The sequence below is a fragment of the Sarcophilus harrisii genome, chromosome 1, assembly GCF_902635505.1.
Source record: "Sarcophilus harrisii chromosome 1, mSarHar1.11, whole genome shotgun sequence".
NCBI lineage: Eukaryota > Metazoa > Chordata > Mammalia > Dasyuromorphia > Dasyuridae > Sarcophilus > Sarcophilus harrisii.
The window spans coordinates 304,070,280-304,087,412 of record NC_045426.1 but is presented as its reverse complement, the minus strand read 5'-3'; the positions used below and the strand labels follow the sequence as shown (position 1 = coordinate 304,087,412).

The 17,133-nt window shown below is 32.2% G+C and overlaps 1 protein-coding gene across 7 annotated transcripts in view; it reads left to right on the top strand.

The window, feature by feature from the left end:
- Nucleotides 1–17,133, top strand: part of CLEC16A (C-type lectin domain containing 16A) — a 207,565-nt gene that overhangs the window by 84,148 nt on the left and 106,284 nt on the right. For all 7 annotated transcript variants that reach the window (XM_031944600.1, XM_031944603.1, XM_031944616.1 and 4 more), the window contains one exon: nucleotides 1,929–2,057. In XM_031944600.1, the coding sequence (XP_031800460.1) occupies nucleotides 1,929–2,057 (129 nt within the window). The remainder of the gene's footprint in view (nucleotides 1–1,928; nucleotides 2,058–17,133) is intronic.

Here is a 17,133-nt window from a genome sequence, read left to right as displayed (position 1 = left end):
TATCTGAGACGGTATTTGAGCTAAGATATATTCCTGATTCTAAATTCACTGCTCTACTCTCACTGCATCATGTAACTCCAAAACAATTGATCCAAAGCCTCAACCCTAAGCCAAGTACTTTACTTTAGACTCCTTCCCTCTGAACCTTGTTGTTTAAAATGCAAAACTTTTATTTATTATACAGGTCTTGATGAACTTGATTTTCTGGTTTTTCTAATCCAAAACTAATTAGAATAGAATGGAATGAGAAAGCTATAGGAAAGGAAGGACTAGGTATCTTCTAGAGACAATTAGTACACTAGAAAATATTTTATATTTTATATATTTCATGATATATTTTATATAAATTTTCATTAAAATCACTTGCTTATGTAGAATCCCTTAGGCTCCTAATGATGCTGAATAAATTAATTGTTTTCTCTTAATTTTTTTGAGGAAGCAAATTGAATTTATTTTAAGGACCTAATTACAAAGACATTTTTTTTTAATAAAAGCTTTTTATTTTTCAAAATATATGCAAAGATAGTTTTCATCATCCACCCTTACAAAATCTCGTGTTCCAAATTTTTCTCCCTCTTCTCTTCCCCTTTTCCCTCCCCACCCTCTCCCCTAGTCAGCAGCAAGTAATCCAGGATAGGTTAAGCATGCAATTTTTCTAAACATATTTCTACATATGTTATGCAAGAAAAATTAGATCAAAGGGGTGAAAAAAGAAAGAGAGAGAAAATAAAACAAGCAAACAATAGCAACAAAAAAGGTGAAAATACTATGCTTTGATCTATACTCAGTTTGTATAGTTCTCTCTGTCAATGCTGATAGCTCTTTCCATCACAAGTCTATTGAAATTGCCTTGAATCATCTCATTGTTGAAAAAAGCCAAGTCCAAAACATTTGATCATTACATGATCTTATTGTTGCTGTATATAATGTTCTCTTGGGGCTACTCACTTCACTTAGCCTCAGTTCATGTGACTCTTTGCAGATCTTTCTGAAATTATCCTGCTGTTTGTTTCTTATAGAACAATAATATTTCATAACATTCATATACCATAACTTATTCAGCCATTCCCCAACTGATGGGCATCCACTCAGTTTCCAGTTCCTTGCCACTACAAAAAGGACTACCACAAACAATTTTACACCTGTTGTTCTTTTCCCTTTTTTATGATTTCTTTGAGATACAGATACTGCTCAATTGAAGGATATATACAGTATGATAGCCCTTTGGGCATAATTTTAAATTCTTCTCTAGAATGACTCTTCTAACAATGTATTAGTGTCCCAATTTTCCCATATCCCCTCCTACATTTAGCAAAATCTTTTCCTGTCATCTTAGCCAAGCTGAGGCATGAAGGGGTACCTCAGAGTTGTCTTAATTTGCTGCATTTTAAAAAAAAAAAAAATGTCCCCACCTTTAAATAGTATTCCCTTGAACAATATACACGTGGAGCAATTAAACACTAATTGTATTGTGCTCAATGTGGTAAGAAATCAAAGAAAGGCAAACCTGAGGTAGGTTCAAATTATTGTCAAAGGCTTCAAGGAGAAGATAGGGCTTGAGGACAACCTTAATGGATAGGATAGAAAGAAGTAAAAGGTCATGTAGAAGAAAAGAATGACATGGGGGAGTTACAGGAGGAAATGTGAACTTCTGGAAAAGTCAGAAAAAATTTCTATCTGACTGTTATAATGGAGAGGATTTAATGTGTTTATGTGGGGAGATGACAAATAGCCAAGAGATTATCTTTGCAATTGAATATAGCATGAGGAATTTTTCTTTTTCTATAGCATACTCTTTACTGAGATGGATCAAGGCATCATTTATTGAATTTTGTTTTAACCTGAGGCATTTAATTTGTATTGAAGACCTGCTTAATCTACTAAGTAGCCTTCTTTTTCCATGCTTAACTTGAATTTCTTTTTAACAGATTAAGCCCATGAATGTGGAATATTTAATGATGGATGCCTCTATCTTGCTACCTCCAACTGGAACACCTCTAACTGGGATTGACTTTGTCAAGCGATTGCCATGTGGTGATGTGGAAAGAACCCGTAGAGTGAGTATACTTTAATTTTTCTCACCAAAATTCAATTACACAGAGTAGATTTTGAATATAAAGTGAAAAATACTTGGTCAGAGTAAATTATATATATATATATATACTCTAGGCAACTAGGTATTGCTGTGCCTCAGGAAAATCTGAGTTCAAATCCAACTTCAGACACTTGTGTGAACCTAGCCACGTCACTTAACCTTCATCTGCTTCAGTTTCTTCCTTTGCAAAATGGAGATCATAACATCATCTAATTCATAGAATTGTTATAAGGATCAAATGAGATATTTATAAAGTATTTAGCACAGTATTAGGCACACAGTAGGTACTTAATAAATCGTGTTCCCTCCTTTTCCCTAACATTTGTTAGAATACTAGAAGAAGATACCACAAATTATTCATCAGGAAATCTAAGATTTCTGTAGAAATCTATAGAAATTTCTTAAGAAACTGTTTATACATTCTGATTTAAATTCATTTCTCTTGTCAATGAATATTAATTTTTTAAAAAGTTGACTTCAATTTAAAGTAAAGCACTAAGCACTATGGGAAATAAGGAATAGTGTCAAATAAAGTACAAATGAACTCCCTACTCCTTGATGATTTGTTAATAAAAAATTTATTTTGTCCTGGTTTAAGCACAGTCATATATCATTATGATTCATGTTTGTCTGCAGGAGAAAATGTGTTAAGAAAGTAGATTAATTCCTAGAACACTCTGTAAAGTGTTCTTTCCTTATCAGCACTTATTCTAAAGCATTTGATTTAGGAAACTCTCTGCATTATTCATAGTATTTTATCTTACTTTGTAAGATCATTGTTTCTTTTCTTAGAAAGTACTCAAATCTCTTCCTAGAAAAATCATTCCATGGAGGCAATTAATATTAATGGATGTTTTAAAGAAATTCATTGAAGTAAGCACTTATTATTGGGATGCATGTTTCTTTTAACTTAAATCATATATATAACTATGTAGTCATTGGTGGTTTACTTATTGTTTTCTAAAAGGTAATCTTTCCTAAGTATTCAACAAAAGACAGCTGTTACTATCTTCATTATTTCTTTCTTATCATGTGAAACAAAGTATTTTCTCATTTTTTTTATTTCTATAATTCTATGATCTACTACTTTGGTAAAATGCGGTAAAATCTTTCTTGCTATATCTACCTTCACTATTGTGTGACCAAACCCACAGATCTCAATATAGAATCTAGCCTTTGAATGAACCTCTTTAGAGGTATAAGAAATTACCTGATAGAGTTTATTTCATTTCAGTCAAATATCAGTTTAGGTGAGACAATCCATTTGACATTGAATGACTGCTTCTGATCTAAGGTGGCATCTCAATGATTTATTGTTTTTTTTCCATCTTTTCTTGAAAATTTTATTGAAATTAGGGATAGGAGGAGTTGACTTTAAACTTTCTTGTTTCTCCTAAGCCTTAAAATCCAGCAGACAGGAAAGTAATAGGAAAATATTATCACCTAGTAGTAGTATCACTTGCTTTTGACCATAAAGGTTCAGAAAATCAAAATATTTAGGAATGCTCTCTTTGAAACTTCTTTCTAGTTTATAGTTAAATTTCACCTTAACATTTGCCCAAACATCCCTTTGTTTAATAAGATTTTTTATTGGAGGAACCCTCTAGAACAGATTCTGTTTGATCCTTCCTTCCCCCCCTATTCCTATCAACGTGGTCTTTTCCCTACCTAGTGGTCAGGCTCCACTGTTATGCTCACCCAGAACAGACATAACCTTTCACACTACATAGTTCTTCTGGTAAGATAGTGGACATTTCTCTCTGTTTTGATACTGCATTTTCCATCTCGTAAGGCCTTCCTATTTGTCCTGCTATTATACCCTAGACCTAGAGGATCTCTGGCATTGTCATTTGATTTGGTGATGCATCGTAAGGACCACAGAGCTTTGTTTTCTGCCTTGCAATAAAATTTTTCTTTATGTGTCTCCTCTAATCGGAATGTGAGCCAGGGTGTTGATTTTATATTTCAAGCATTTAGTACAGTGTTCAATACATAGTAAATGTGTAACAGATGCTTTTTTATTCATTCATTCAGAAAACAGTTCATCTTTATAACTTAGCCATTTACTTTAAATGACCACTATGTATTTGATTATTTGTGAAAAGAAGCAGTTGTTTTTTCTAAATAAGTTTTTGTTTCAGAACACATGGTGGAGTAAAGAGACAACCCTAGCTTTGGAGGGCATAAGGGAAGGAGAACAGGGAGAAGAAAATGGTGGTATTTCCTAAATATTAAGGAAAATAGACATTGGAGTTACCTAATATTTCAGTACCTCCTGTGGTGGTATTCTGTTTAGGACAGCTTAACAGTAGAGTTCTAGTCAGTTATAAAATCCTTAAAGGTCCATGCTTCCTATTTCTTTTGTATCCTCAGAGTTTTCTTTTTCAGAATAGAATTATTTGATTCTTAATGCTTTTACATAAAATGCCTAGAAAATTACCATAAGCTTTTGGATTTCTTTACATCACCATTTGAAGGAACTATAAAGTATTTAAAAGTCACAATCTGTTTTCGCAGCAGGAAAGACTCTTAAGTGAAAAGCAGTAAGATGATTTTGGTTGTGGATATGCAGCATTTATTTTTTTTAAATTGATTTTTAAATTTTGAACTTGAATACTAAAACAATATAATTTCCTTATCTACAACAGAATATAAAAAGAGGAATGTGTGTGAAACTTATTCTCCATTTCATACCCCTTGTTCTCAAAAACTAGCCTATAATAATTTCTACATGTTACTTTAAAGACTGTCTTCCTCATCTATACTTCCTTCTGAACTTTTTCCTATTCTCTTTACATTTAAAAAAAAAGTTTGAGTGGTCATCTTTTTTTAATATTAGTATTAATAACCTTCTCCTCTTCCCCTTGTCCTGCCTAATTAAAAACATAGATATAATCAAATAAAACAAATACACATATATCATGAATTCAGGGAACTGAAAATCAAAATGATAGACTCAAAATGCAGTTTGAGATGAACATTTTTGGACATAGCCAGTTTGTCTTGTTGGACTATGCTTATTTGTTTTGACGGTCATTTTTTTTAGTTCAGTTTGGGAGATAAATGAATGTCTCTTTCTGTACTTTGAATATATTACCTCTTTGCCAAGTAGTGGCTAAGTTATCTAAGCCACTATCCTAGGTCTATTAGGGATTTTGAGTAGAGTTCTTCAGAGTTGTTTGTCTTTAGCATTGTAGTCATTTTATAAGTGGCTCTCCATTTGTTCTTTTTACTGCATCAATTCTTAGTCTCGAGGATTTTTTGAAATTACCTTTTTAAAGAATTTCCTACAGTGAGTTCACTGTATTACATCCCATTACATCTATATGCCTCATTTTAATTAGCCATTTCTCAATAGATAGTTACTCCCCTAGTTTCCAAATCTTTCTTTTCTTTCTTTTTAATTCTTCCTTTCAGCATCTGGAAGTTGATTCTCCTTTGCAGCTATTCTCCATTGGTACTACCCTCCATCTTAACTCCCCCTCTCTCTGTCTTTACTTGTTTCCCTATTGAGTTTGATGTATTTCTGCATTAAACTTTATGTGTATGTGTGTGTACATACGTAATTGATGCATGTCTGTGTGTGTTTTTGTTCAACTATCATATGTATTTGTGTTTTCTTCTCAAACACTCATATAATACAAATATTTCATGAAAAAATAGTCTTTTTATTCAAGGTACTCAAGTCTTCTGTTGCAAATGTTTTGATTGAAGAACATGAACAATTCTCAAAATAAGAATTGCAAATTATTAACCACTATATGAAAAAAATGCTCGGGGTAGCTAGTTGGCACAGTGGATAGAGCACTAGCCCTGAAGTCAGGAGGATCTGAGTTCAAATCTGGTTTCAGACACTTAATACTTCCTGTCTGTGTGACCCTGGGCAAGTCACTTAACTCCAGTTGCTTCAGCCAAAAAAAAAAAATTCTCTAAATCACTCTGAACAAAAGAAATATAAACCAAATTAAAAGTTTACATTTGACCTCATACTGAACAAATTAGTAAAAATAAGAAAAAATGAGAGTAGTTGTAGAGTGTTGTAGGAATTAATAGAAAGAGAAGCATATAAATCTATTGTTGAGTAGACCCTATGAATTAGTGTAATCATTATGAAAAATAATTTGGAATTATGCAAATAAAAAGGTGAAAATGTCCATAATCTTTGACCTGGTGATTTCACTATTAGGCACATACTCATCGGATTTTTATAATTAATTAGTTGCTCTTTCTCATTACCTCCCATATTGGACCTAAAAAATGGCTGTCAAAACAAATAAGCATATTCCAGCAAAACAAATTTGTGTATTGGTCATGTCTAAAAATGTTTATCTCAATCTGCATTTTAATTCTGTCACCTCTGGTAGGAGGAAGGTACCATTTTCATTATCAGTTCTCTGGATTCATGGTTATCATTGTATTGATTAGAATTTCAAAGTCTTGAAGTTTTTCAAGAGGTCATTGATTAAAATAAAAGTCTCCCCTTTTATTAAAATAAAAATTTCTGAAAATATTTATAGTAGCAAAGAAACAAAGGAGATGGCTATCCATTGGGGAATATATAAACAAATTGAAATATATCAATGTAATAGAATATTTCTGCATGATATAAATATGTGAATACTGAGAAGCATTAAAAAATTTTTACTTGAAGTCATGGAAAGTGAAATAAGCAGAGCCAAAAAAAACTATATACAAAAGAACAAACATCACAAAACAATTACAAGTATTATAAAATTATAAAGAACAAACTCAGCCTCAAAAAGACAAGTGTCCTTTCTTCTCAGCAGAGGTCAGAAGTTCATTGGTCTGGAATGATATGTATATAGTATTAGGTTTTTTTTTTTTTTTGCTGTATTAATCAGTTTTGCTTATTTTTTTCTTCATTAAAAAAGTATTTGTTATATGTTATATGTGAGAGAGGAGTGAGAAGAATAGGGGCGATATTTAAATTATATGCAAACAAAAGATAACTTTTTTTTTTTTTTTTTAAAGAAAGCCGTCTTTTTCATTAAAGATCCATTTTTCCCCCTGTAGGATTATACTCAGCTTTGCAGAGTAAGTTATTTTTAGTTATAAATTCATATCTTTTGTCTTTTGGAATATTGTATTATATATTCTCCTTTTATTCATGAAAAAAGCTGCCAGGTTTTATTGATCTCGTCTGTTGGACTTTGCTACTTGAACTGCTTCTTTCTGGATTTTTGCGGTATTTTTTCTTTGATGTGGGAGCTCTGAATTTTGGCTGACATTTCTGGGATGATTCCTTTGATGGCTTCTTCAGTGGATTTTTTCTGGTTTTACTATGCTCTCATTCTGCTATTTCTTGCTATCTCATGGAGTCATTGATTTCTGTTTTATCTATTTACTTAGTTAAGGTTTATCACTTTCTGTTCTAAATTATTCTCCTAATTCTTAACTTTTATTTCATTTTTTTAAAAATTTCTACATTTCTTCCTTTTGGGTCTCTGTTTTCAATTTCAAATAATTCCTAGGTTGGATTTTAGCCATCTCTGGCTCTACAATACTTTATAGAGGTGGGAGATTTTTTGGTTGATCTTCAGACATAAACCACTCTAATGGATTAAAATGGGACTATGAATTAGTATAACTATTTTGGAAAGCAGTTTGGAATTATGCAAATTGAGAGGCTGTAATCTTTGACTTTGTTACTAGGCATACATAGGCCATGGAAACCAGTTATTTAATAGTTATTTTTTTCAGGCATTTATTATCTATTCTTCCCACTCCAGAAGGGTGGTTCCTGAACTGGGGCTTTGTGCAAGACCCAGGCTTCCCCTCTGCTGTAGTTTTGTGTTGATGGTTGGCTCTGTCTGATTTTAGCTAGAGTGATCTGGATTTCTATAAGCTCATTGACCTCCACCTTTAGAAAGTTAGACCTTTTGAGTTTTAGAAAGTTGAATCTTTAGAACCCTTTATGATAATCTTACAATATAGTGTTAGGGATCTTTCAGCTCTGGGGTGTCTTCTACATTATGCTGTCTAGTATTGGGTTGCTACAGATTCTAGGCTTTCTGTGGTCCTTGCTGTGTTTTTCTGGTGATACTGGAACGCTGAACTTGTTGCCTTGTCTTTGAGCTTCATTCATTCCTAGAATCATGCTTTTTAAATTTTTACTTATTTATATAAATTTTTATTTCCTTAGATCAACAAGGATTTTACTTGTAGCCCTTTCTTATTGTTCTTGGGCTTCTGGCTGGCTTTTGGTGCAGTTCTAAAGTGGATTAAATTATTTAGTGTAGTTTATCATAGGATTTCTTGATCATTATTCAGTCTATTTTGATTTTTAAATTTTTTGGTAGAATAGATGTGGGGCAGCTGATCTACCTGTCTCTATTTGGGTTGCACTCAAATTCTACCTCAGAAATGTAGAAAAAGCCAACCAGAAGCTCACAGTTAATAAGGATAAGGACTGCTAATAAAGTTAACATTGGCCTAGGAAAAGAAAATAGTGGTGATTCCAGGGATAAATGAACCCTGAAGAGCTTGGTGTTTTTAGAGGTAAAAAATCAGGAAGTGGGAGATAGTGGGAGATTTAACCTAATAAACAAAGTATTTGTTATTGTTTAAGTACCTGCTTTGTGTCACTCACTCTGCTAAGCAATGGAGTTTCTGTCCTCAAGAAGCTTACATTCTTTTTTTTGTTTTTATTTTATTTTATTTTATTTTTTTATTTAATAGCCTTTTATTTACAGGATATATGCATGGGTAACTTTACAGCATTAACAATTGCAAAACCTTTTGTTCCAACTTTTCCCCTCCTTCCCCCTACCCCTTCCCCAAGATGGCAGGTGGACCAATACATGTGAAATATGTTAAAGTATAAATTAAATACAATATATGTATACATGTCCAAGCAGTTATTTTGCTGTACAAAAAGAATCGGACTTTGAAATATTATACAATTAGCCTGTGAAGGAGATCAAAAATGCAGGTGGTCAAAAATAGAGGGATTGAGAATTCTATGTAGTGGTCCATAATCATCTCCCAGAGTTCTTTCTCTGGGCATAGCTGGTTCAGTTCATTACTGCTCCATTAGAAATGATTTGGTTGATCTCGTTGCTGAGGATGGCCTGATCCATCAGAACTGGTCATCATATAGTATTGTTGTTGAAGTATATAATGATCTCCTGGTCCTGCTCATTTCACTCAGCATCAGTTCATGTAAGTCTCTCCAGGCCTTTCTGAAATTATCCTGTTGGTCATTTCTTACAGAACAGTAATATTCCATAATTTTCATATACCACAATTTATTCAACCATTCTCCAACTGATGGACTTTGTTTTTATTTTTAAAAATTTAAAGTTCCAAATTCCCTCCTATCTTCTTTCCTTTCCCCCACCTATTTAGAAGACAAGAAATACAATATCAGTCATACATATGAAGTCATGTAAAATTTATTAGCCATTTTGGGATTAAAAAAAAAAAAGCAAGAAAAATAGTTTCAAAAAAGTTTACTTTAATCTGTACTCAGAGAATTCATCACTTCTCTCTGGAAGTGGATAGCATTTTTCAACATAGATTCTTTGGAATAGTCATGAATTGTTGTCTATCAAGATCGTTGTAGTAGTCTATTGGGAACAGACTTTTATATTTGATTATCATGATAGTGCTATTGAGCTAAATTTAGAAAAGTTTCATTATTTAAATGATAAATTAAATTGTTAGAATATTTCCATAATATTCCTTTTCTTTTTTCCTTATTCCTATTCTTTTTACTTTTCTAAGACTTTTAAAAAATATGACATATTCCTAGTAAATTAAAGTCTAATTGTAAATGTCAAGATGCTTTGGACTAATATGCTTTGAGTTAGGGTCAAAAAGAGTATATGTCTTTAGTGTTTAATTGCGAACTTATTTTATTAGTATTTACATTTTTTATTCATTCAAAGGATATTACAAATGGTTGTCAAAGAACTATTGAAGTTTAGTTACGTTTACTCAATAAAATTGATATAACTTTTAGGAAGTGAACTATTTTTAAAGATTAACAAAAGAATGTTAAAAGCATTTATCAATAAGGATTAAAATTTTTTACATCTGCAACAAAATCAATTTTTTCTCTTCTAAATACTAAAACACCAATGGTGCTTTCAGCATTAAGTTTTTAAAAGGTAATTTTTATTTAGAATAATCTTACCATTTTAAAAATTTTGATAATGATATTTTACTAGTCTCAAGCTGAATAACAAAGCTATATCCTTATTGGCACCACATCATATCCAAACTTTGGGTGTTCCTAAAGCAATCCCTTTGGGAAGGCATCATGGTAGAGAAGAAAGAATGATGGATTTGGAATCAGTGGACCTCTATGTGCATTCTAGCTCTGCTACTGCTCAAAGTGACTTTGGGTTTCTCAGTTGACCTGAATCCTCTTTAATTCCATTATCAATAGAATTAAAAGGCTGGGCTGGGTAATTTTAACAGTTCCCAGTAACTGTAAATTTATAATACTTTGATTTCAAAATAGAAAAGAAACAATGAGAGGAACTTTTTTTTTAATTATTATAATAACTTTTTATTGACAGAACCCATGCCAGGATAATTTTTTACAACATTATCCCTTGCACCCACTTCTGTTCCAATTTTTCCCCTCTCTCCCTCCACCCCCTCCCCTAGATGGCAAGCAGTCCTATATATGTTAATATGTCCCAGTATATCCTAGATACAATATATGTGTGCAGAACCAAACAGTTATCTTGTTGCACAGGAAGAATTGGATTCAGAAGGTAAAAATAACTTGGGAAGAAAAACAAAAATGCCAGCAGTTTACATTCATTTCCCAGTGTCCTTTCTTTGGGTGTAGCTTCTTCTGTCCATCATTGATGAATTGAAACTGAATTAGGTCTCTTTGTCAAAGAAATCCACTTCCATCAGAATACATCTTCATACAGTATCATTGTTGAAGTATATAATGATCTCCTGGTTCTGCTCATTTCACTTAGCATCAGTTCATGTAAGTCTCTCCAAGCCTCTCTGTATTCATCCTGCTGGTTATTTCTTACAGAACAATAATATTCCATAACATTCATATACCATAATTTACCCAACCATTCTCCAATTGATGGGCATCCATTCATTTTCCAGTTTCTAGCCACTACAAACAGGGCCGCCACAAATATTTTGGCACATACAGGTCCCTTTCCCTTCTTTAGTATCTCTTTGGGGTATAAGCCCAGTAGTAGCACTGCTGGGTCAAAGGGTATGCACAGTTTGATAACTTTTTGGGCAAAATTCCAGATTGCTCTCTAGAATGGTTGGATTCGTTTACAACTCTACCAACAATGCATCAGTGTCCCAGTTTTCCCGCATCCCCTCCAACATTCGTTGTTATTTTTTCCTGTCATCTTAGCCAATCTGACAAGTGTGTAGTGGTATCTCAGATTTGTCTTAATTTGCATTTCTCTGATTAATAGTGATTTGGAACACTTTCATATGAGTGGTAATAGTTTCAATTTCATCATCTGAAAATTGTCTGTTCATATCCTTTGACCATTTATCAATTGGAGAATGGCTTGATTTCTTATAAATTAGAGTTAATTCTCTATATATTTTGGAAATGAGGCCTTTATCAGAACCTTTAACTGTGAAGATGTTTTCCCAGTTTGTTGCTTCCCTTCTAATCTTGTTTGCATTAGTTTTGTTTGTATAAAAACTTTTTAATTTTTATGTAATCAAAATTTTCTATTTTGTGATCAATAATGATCTCTAGTTCATCTTTGGTCACAAATTTCTTCCTCCTCCACAGGTCTGAGAGATAAACTATCCTATGTTCCTCTAATTTATTTATAATCTGGTTCTTTATGCCTAAATCATGGACCCATTTTGATCTTATCTTGGTATACGGTGTTAAGTGTGGGTCTGTGAGGGGGGAACTTTCTAACCTCTTAATTTCTCCCTCTCATCAACTGAGTTTTTTTTCTTTTCTTTTCTTTTTTTTTTTTTTTTGTCCTGTTATCCATAATACCTAACACATAGTTGACGCTTAAACACATGATGATTATATATAAATGCATATTGATTAATATTGTGACTTAAAGATTAAACCTTAAAGAAGTCAAGGAATAGAATTTTATACGTAAGCCAAACCTTCCCTTTTTCACATAAAATAATTTTTTAATGTTAAAACAAATTTAACTAAAATTTTTTCATCTCTTCCTCTCACCTCTCCTCCACCCCTGTTGAAAAAAAAAAAGACAAATTCCTTGTAACAAATGTTCATGATCAAGCAAAACAGATTCCTTTATTTGCCTTACCAAAAATGTCAGGAAGTGAGTAGTATGTTTCATCCTGAGTCCTTTAGAATTGTAGTTGATCATTTCATTGCATAGATTCTTTCAAAGTTGCTTCTCTTCACAGAATTGTGTAAATTGATATTATATATACATTGTTCTCTTAATTCTTTTCACTTCACTCTTCATCAGTTCATAGTCTTCCAAGATTTCTCTATAACTGTCCTTTTCTATCACATTCATATGCCATAATTTGTTCAATCATTCCTCAATTGATAGAGCAGTGTATAAAACGCTGAGCCTTGAGTCAAGAAGATTCCTCTTCCTGAGTTCATATCTTGCCTTAGACATTTACTAGCTTTGTAATCTTGGGCAAATTACTTAATCTTGTTTGCCTCAGTTTCCTTATCTGTAAAAGAAGCTGGAGAAGAAAGTGGCAAATCACTCAAAATATTTTTGCCAAGAAAAACCCAAATAGCATTTTTGTGATGCTGAACCAACTGAACAACAACAAAATTCCTTATTTTCCAGTTCATGGCCATCACAAAAAGATTTAATGCAAATTACCTCTTTTTCCTTTTATCCTTTTGATGTGTAAACCTAGTAGTTGTCATAGAATATATACAGTTAAATGACTTTGAAGGGATTATTCCAAATTGTTTTTCAGAATAACTGAACCACTTCACAGTTTAACCAGTAATCCATTAGTTTAAATGTTTTTCCTAAGCCCTTCTAGCATTTGATATTTTCTTTGGCAAATCAAATCTTAAAATACATTATTCATCTTTTTTCAACATTTTTAAAAGTAATATTATGGATATCTTTATTTAATTTTTTTTCTTTCTTTTTTTCTTCTTTTTTTTTTTTTTTTTTTGCCTCTTGATTCATAGAGAAATTTCCAATCAATTTTTCTTTATCATAACCATGAGGAAATTGAAGGTTTCCTTTTTTGGGGCAGTAAGGGGTAGTAGTGGTGAAGGAGACACTAATTTGGACTTAAGTCCTTAATCTTCTCAAACTGAAGTTTCTAATTAGTGGAATTCTTGTCATATTTTCAGAAATAATTCACATTAAAATGATGTTTGGAAGTTAAGCCTATTTCTCAAGTGAGTCTTTCTGTGTATAGGTAACCATATACAAATTGTAGAGTACTTCATGGATGAAGAAATCAGAATCACTTTTTTTTTTCCTGTTTTCTTTTTTTTAATTCCCTAGTGAATGGATTTGGTTTATTCTTTTTATATATAGCTTTTTATATACAAAACATATTCATGGGTAAATTTTCAACATTGATCCTTCCAAAAACTTCTGTTTCACCTTTTTCCCTACTTCCCTCCACCCTCTTCCCCCAGTCCCATACATGTTAAAGTATATGTTAAATACTATATATATATGTGTGTGTGTGTGTGGTGTGTGTGTGTATAATATTTTGTTAAATTGAATTTTTTTGTGTTAAAAATGAGACAGACTGAAGTAGTAGAAATCTGGGCTTGGAGTGAAGAAGACTTGAATACAAGTCCTGCCTCTACTACATACTGACTGTGTGACCTTGGGCAAATGACTGCTTGACCAGCATTGTTAAAAGGTACCTGGTCAGTTGGTATACTATCATTTATGTTGGAAGAAAAAGGAATTAAGAATATCATGATTTCTCAGGCCTTGAAGTTTCATTTATATACATACATTTATTTGTTTATGTAATTCTTATATCAGAATTCCCAATTAAACAGCAAATTGGAAATCTTGGTCAGTTGGTATCCTATCTTTCATTTATTTTTACACACCAGAAGACAAAGGTTGGATAATAAAGATACACACACACACACACACACACACACACACACACACACACAATCTCCAAATTCCAAATTAAATAGCAAATTGGAAATTCTGAAAATCAAGGGAGAGACTAATAAAATTGAAAGCAATAAAGCCATTGAACAATAAAACTAAGAGCTGGTGTCTGGTGTTTTGGGGGGGGGGGGAACAATAAAAAAAGTTAAACCATTGGTTAATTTGATTTTTAAAAAAGGAAAAAAACCAAATTACCAATATCAAGAATGAAAAGCATGAATTTCACCACAAGGAGCTGTTTTGCTCAATTATATGCAATAAATTTGACAATCTAAAGTGCAATGAAAAAATATTTATAAAATTATAAATTGCTCAGATTAACAGAAAAGAAGGTAGAACACTTAAATAACCCTATTTTAGAATAAGAAATTGAGTGACCCATCAGTGAGTTCATTAAAAAAAAAATCCCCAGTGCCAGATGGCTTGATAATTGTTCTTTAAATGGTAGAATTCATTTAATTCTAATACTTTATACACTACTTGGAAAAACAGGTAAAGAGGGACGCCTACCAAATTTCTTTTGTGATACAAATATGGTGCTGATACCTAAACCAAGAAGAGCCAGAACAGAAAAAGAAAACTATAAACCCAATTTCCCTAATGAATATTCATGTAAAAATTTTAAGTAAAATATTAGCAAACAGACCACAGCAATATATTGCAAAGATTATACACAATAATTAGGTGGGATTAACATCAAGAATGAAGGGCTGGTTCAATATTAGGGAAACTATCAACATAATTGACCATATCAATAACAAAATCAACAAAACTCCTATGATTATCTCAACAGAGGCTTTAACAATACACAACACTCATTCCTATTAAAAAGACTAAGAAGTCTCAAAACAAATGGAGCTTTTCTTAAAATGGCAATCTTCATCTAAAGCCAACAGCAGATATTATCTAGTGTGGAGCTAAACCAGAATTCTTTTCAGTAAGATCAGCAAGGATGCCCATTGTCACCACTGTTATCCAATACTGTATTAAAAAATGCTAGCTTTAGCAATAAGATAAGAAGTAGAAATAGAGAGAATAGATAATAAGAAAACAAAATAATCATTCTTTGCAGATGATATGATGGTATTCTTGGAGATTCCTAGAGAATCAACTAAAAAGCCTGTCAAAATAATAAAAACCTATCAAAATAATAACTTTAGCAAAGCTTCAGATTTAAAATAAACCCACACAAATTTCTATTTACATTTCTTTTTACAACCCACAGACCCCAGCAGCAAGAGATAGAGAAATTCCATTTAAAATAACTATAGACAACATAAAATATTTGGAAGACTACTTGCCAAGATAAAGGCAGGAACTATATGAATACGGTTACAAAATACTGTTCACATAAATAGTTAGATCTGAACAATTGAGAGAAAATAGCTCATAACTTGACCAAAACAATTCTACTTAAATTAATATATTAATTCAATGGTACACCAAACTCCAAAAATCATTTTATGACGCTAGGGGAAAAAAAATAACAAAATTCATCAAAGAACAAAAGGTCAAGCATATTAAGGAAATTAATGGGGGGGAAATGTGAAGGAAAATAGCCTTTGGTATACCACATCTCAAACTATCACAAAGCAGTAATCATCAAAAGGTCAGCTACTGACTAAGAAATGGAGTAGTAGATAAGCAGAATAGATTAGGTACAGAATACACATTAGGAAATGATCCTAATCTAGTGTTTGGTAAACTCAAAGATCCAAGCTTTAAGAACAATAATTCTGTTGAACAAAAACTGCTGGAAAAACTGGAAAATGGTTTGGTAGAAACTAGGTATGGACACACTGTATATACCAAGGCAAGATCAAAATGGATACATGATTTAGATACAAAGATACCATAAGCAGATTAGGAGAGCATGGAATAATTTACCTGTCAGATCTGTAAATAAGGAAAGGATTTATTACCAGATGAGAAAGAGAGCATTACAGGATATAAAATAGATAATTTTGGTTATATTAAAAAGGTGTTACACAAATAAAACCAATGCAGCCAAGATTAAAAAAGCAGAAAATTTTTGGAGGGAGGAACAGGGAGGATTTTAATATCAAATTGCTCTGATAAATGCTCTATTTCTCAAACATATATTAATGTGAATCATTCCTCAGTTGATAAATGATCAAAGAATATGAACAAGCAGTTTTCAGATGAAGAAATCAAATCTATAGTCATATGAAAAAATGTTCTGAATTTCTATTGATTAAAGAAATGCAAATTAAAACAACTCTGAGTTTGTTAATTTGTTAAAAACAAAACAATCTCCTACCTATCAGATTAGTTAATAGAACAAAAGAGGAAAATGACAAATATTGGCAGCCATGTGGGGAAATTAGGGCACTAAAATAGTGTTGGTGGAATGGTGAACTAATCCCTCCAATTCCCCAAAGACATGAAACTATACATGCCCTTTGATCCAGCAATCCACTCTCAGGTCTGTATCCCAAAGAAATTTTTTTTTTTTAAAGATGGGGGGAGAAGGACCTATCTTTATAGCAGCTCTTTTTTTTTTGGTGGCAAGGAATAGAAAATTGAGGGGATGCCCATCAATTGGAGAATTGCTGAACAGGTTGTACTATATAATTGTGATAAAATACTATTGAATTGATAAGCAGTATGCTTTCAGAAAAACCTGGAAACACTTAACTTGAACTGATGCAAAGTGATCAATACCAGAACATTGGTTACAATTATAGCAATATTGTGATGTGATCAGCTATAGGTCACATACTTATTTCTAGCAATAAGCTATTGAATACAATTATGAAAGATTTATGATGAAAAATCACCTCCAGAGAAAGAACTGATGGACTCTAAAAGCAGATCAAAGCATACTGTTATTTTGCTTCCTCTTTTTTTCTTTCACAAACATGATATACCTCACATGACTGCACATATATAACCTTTGTCAAATTGCTTCCT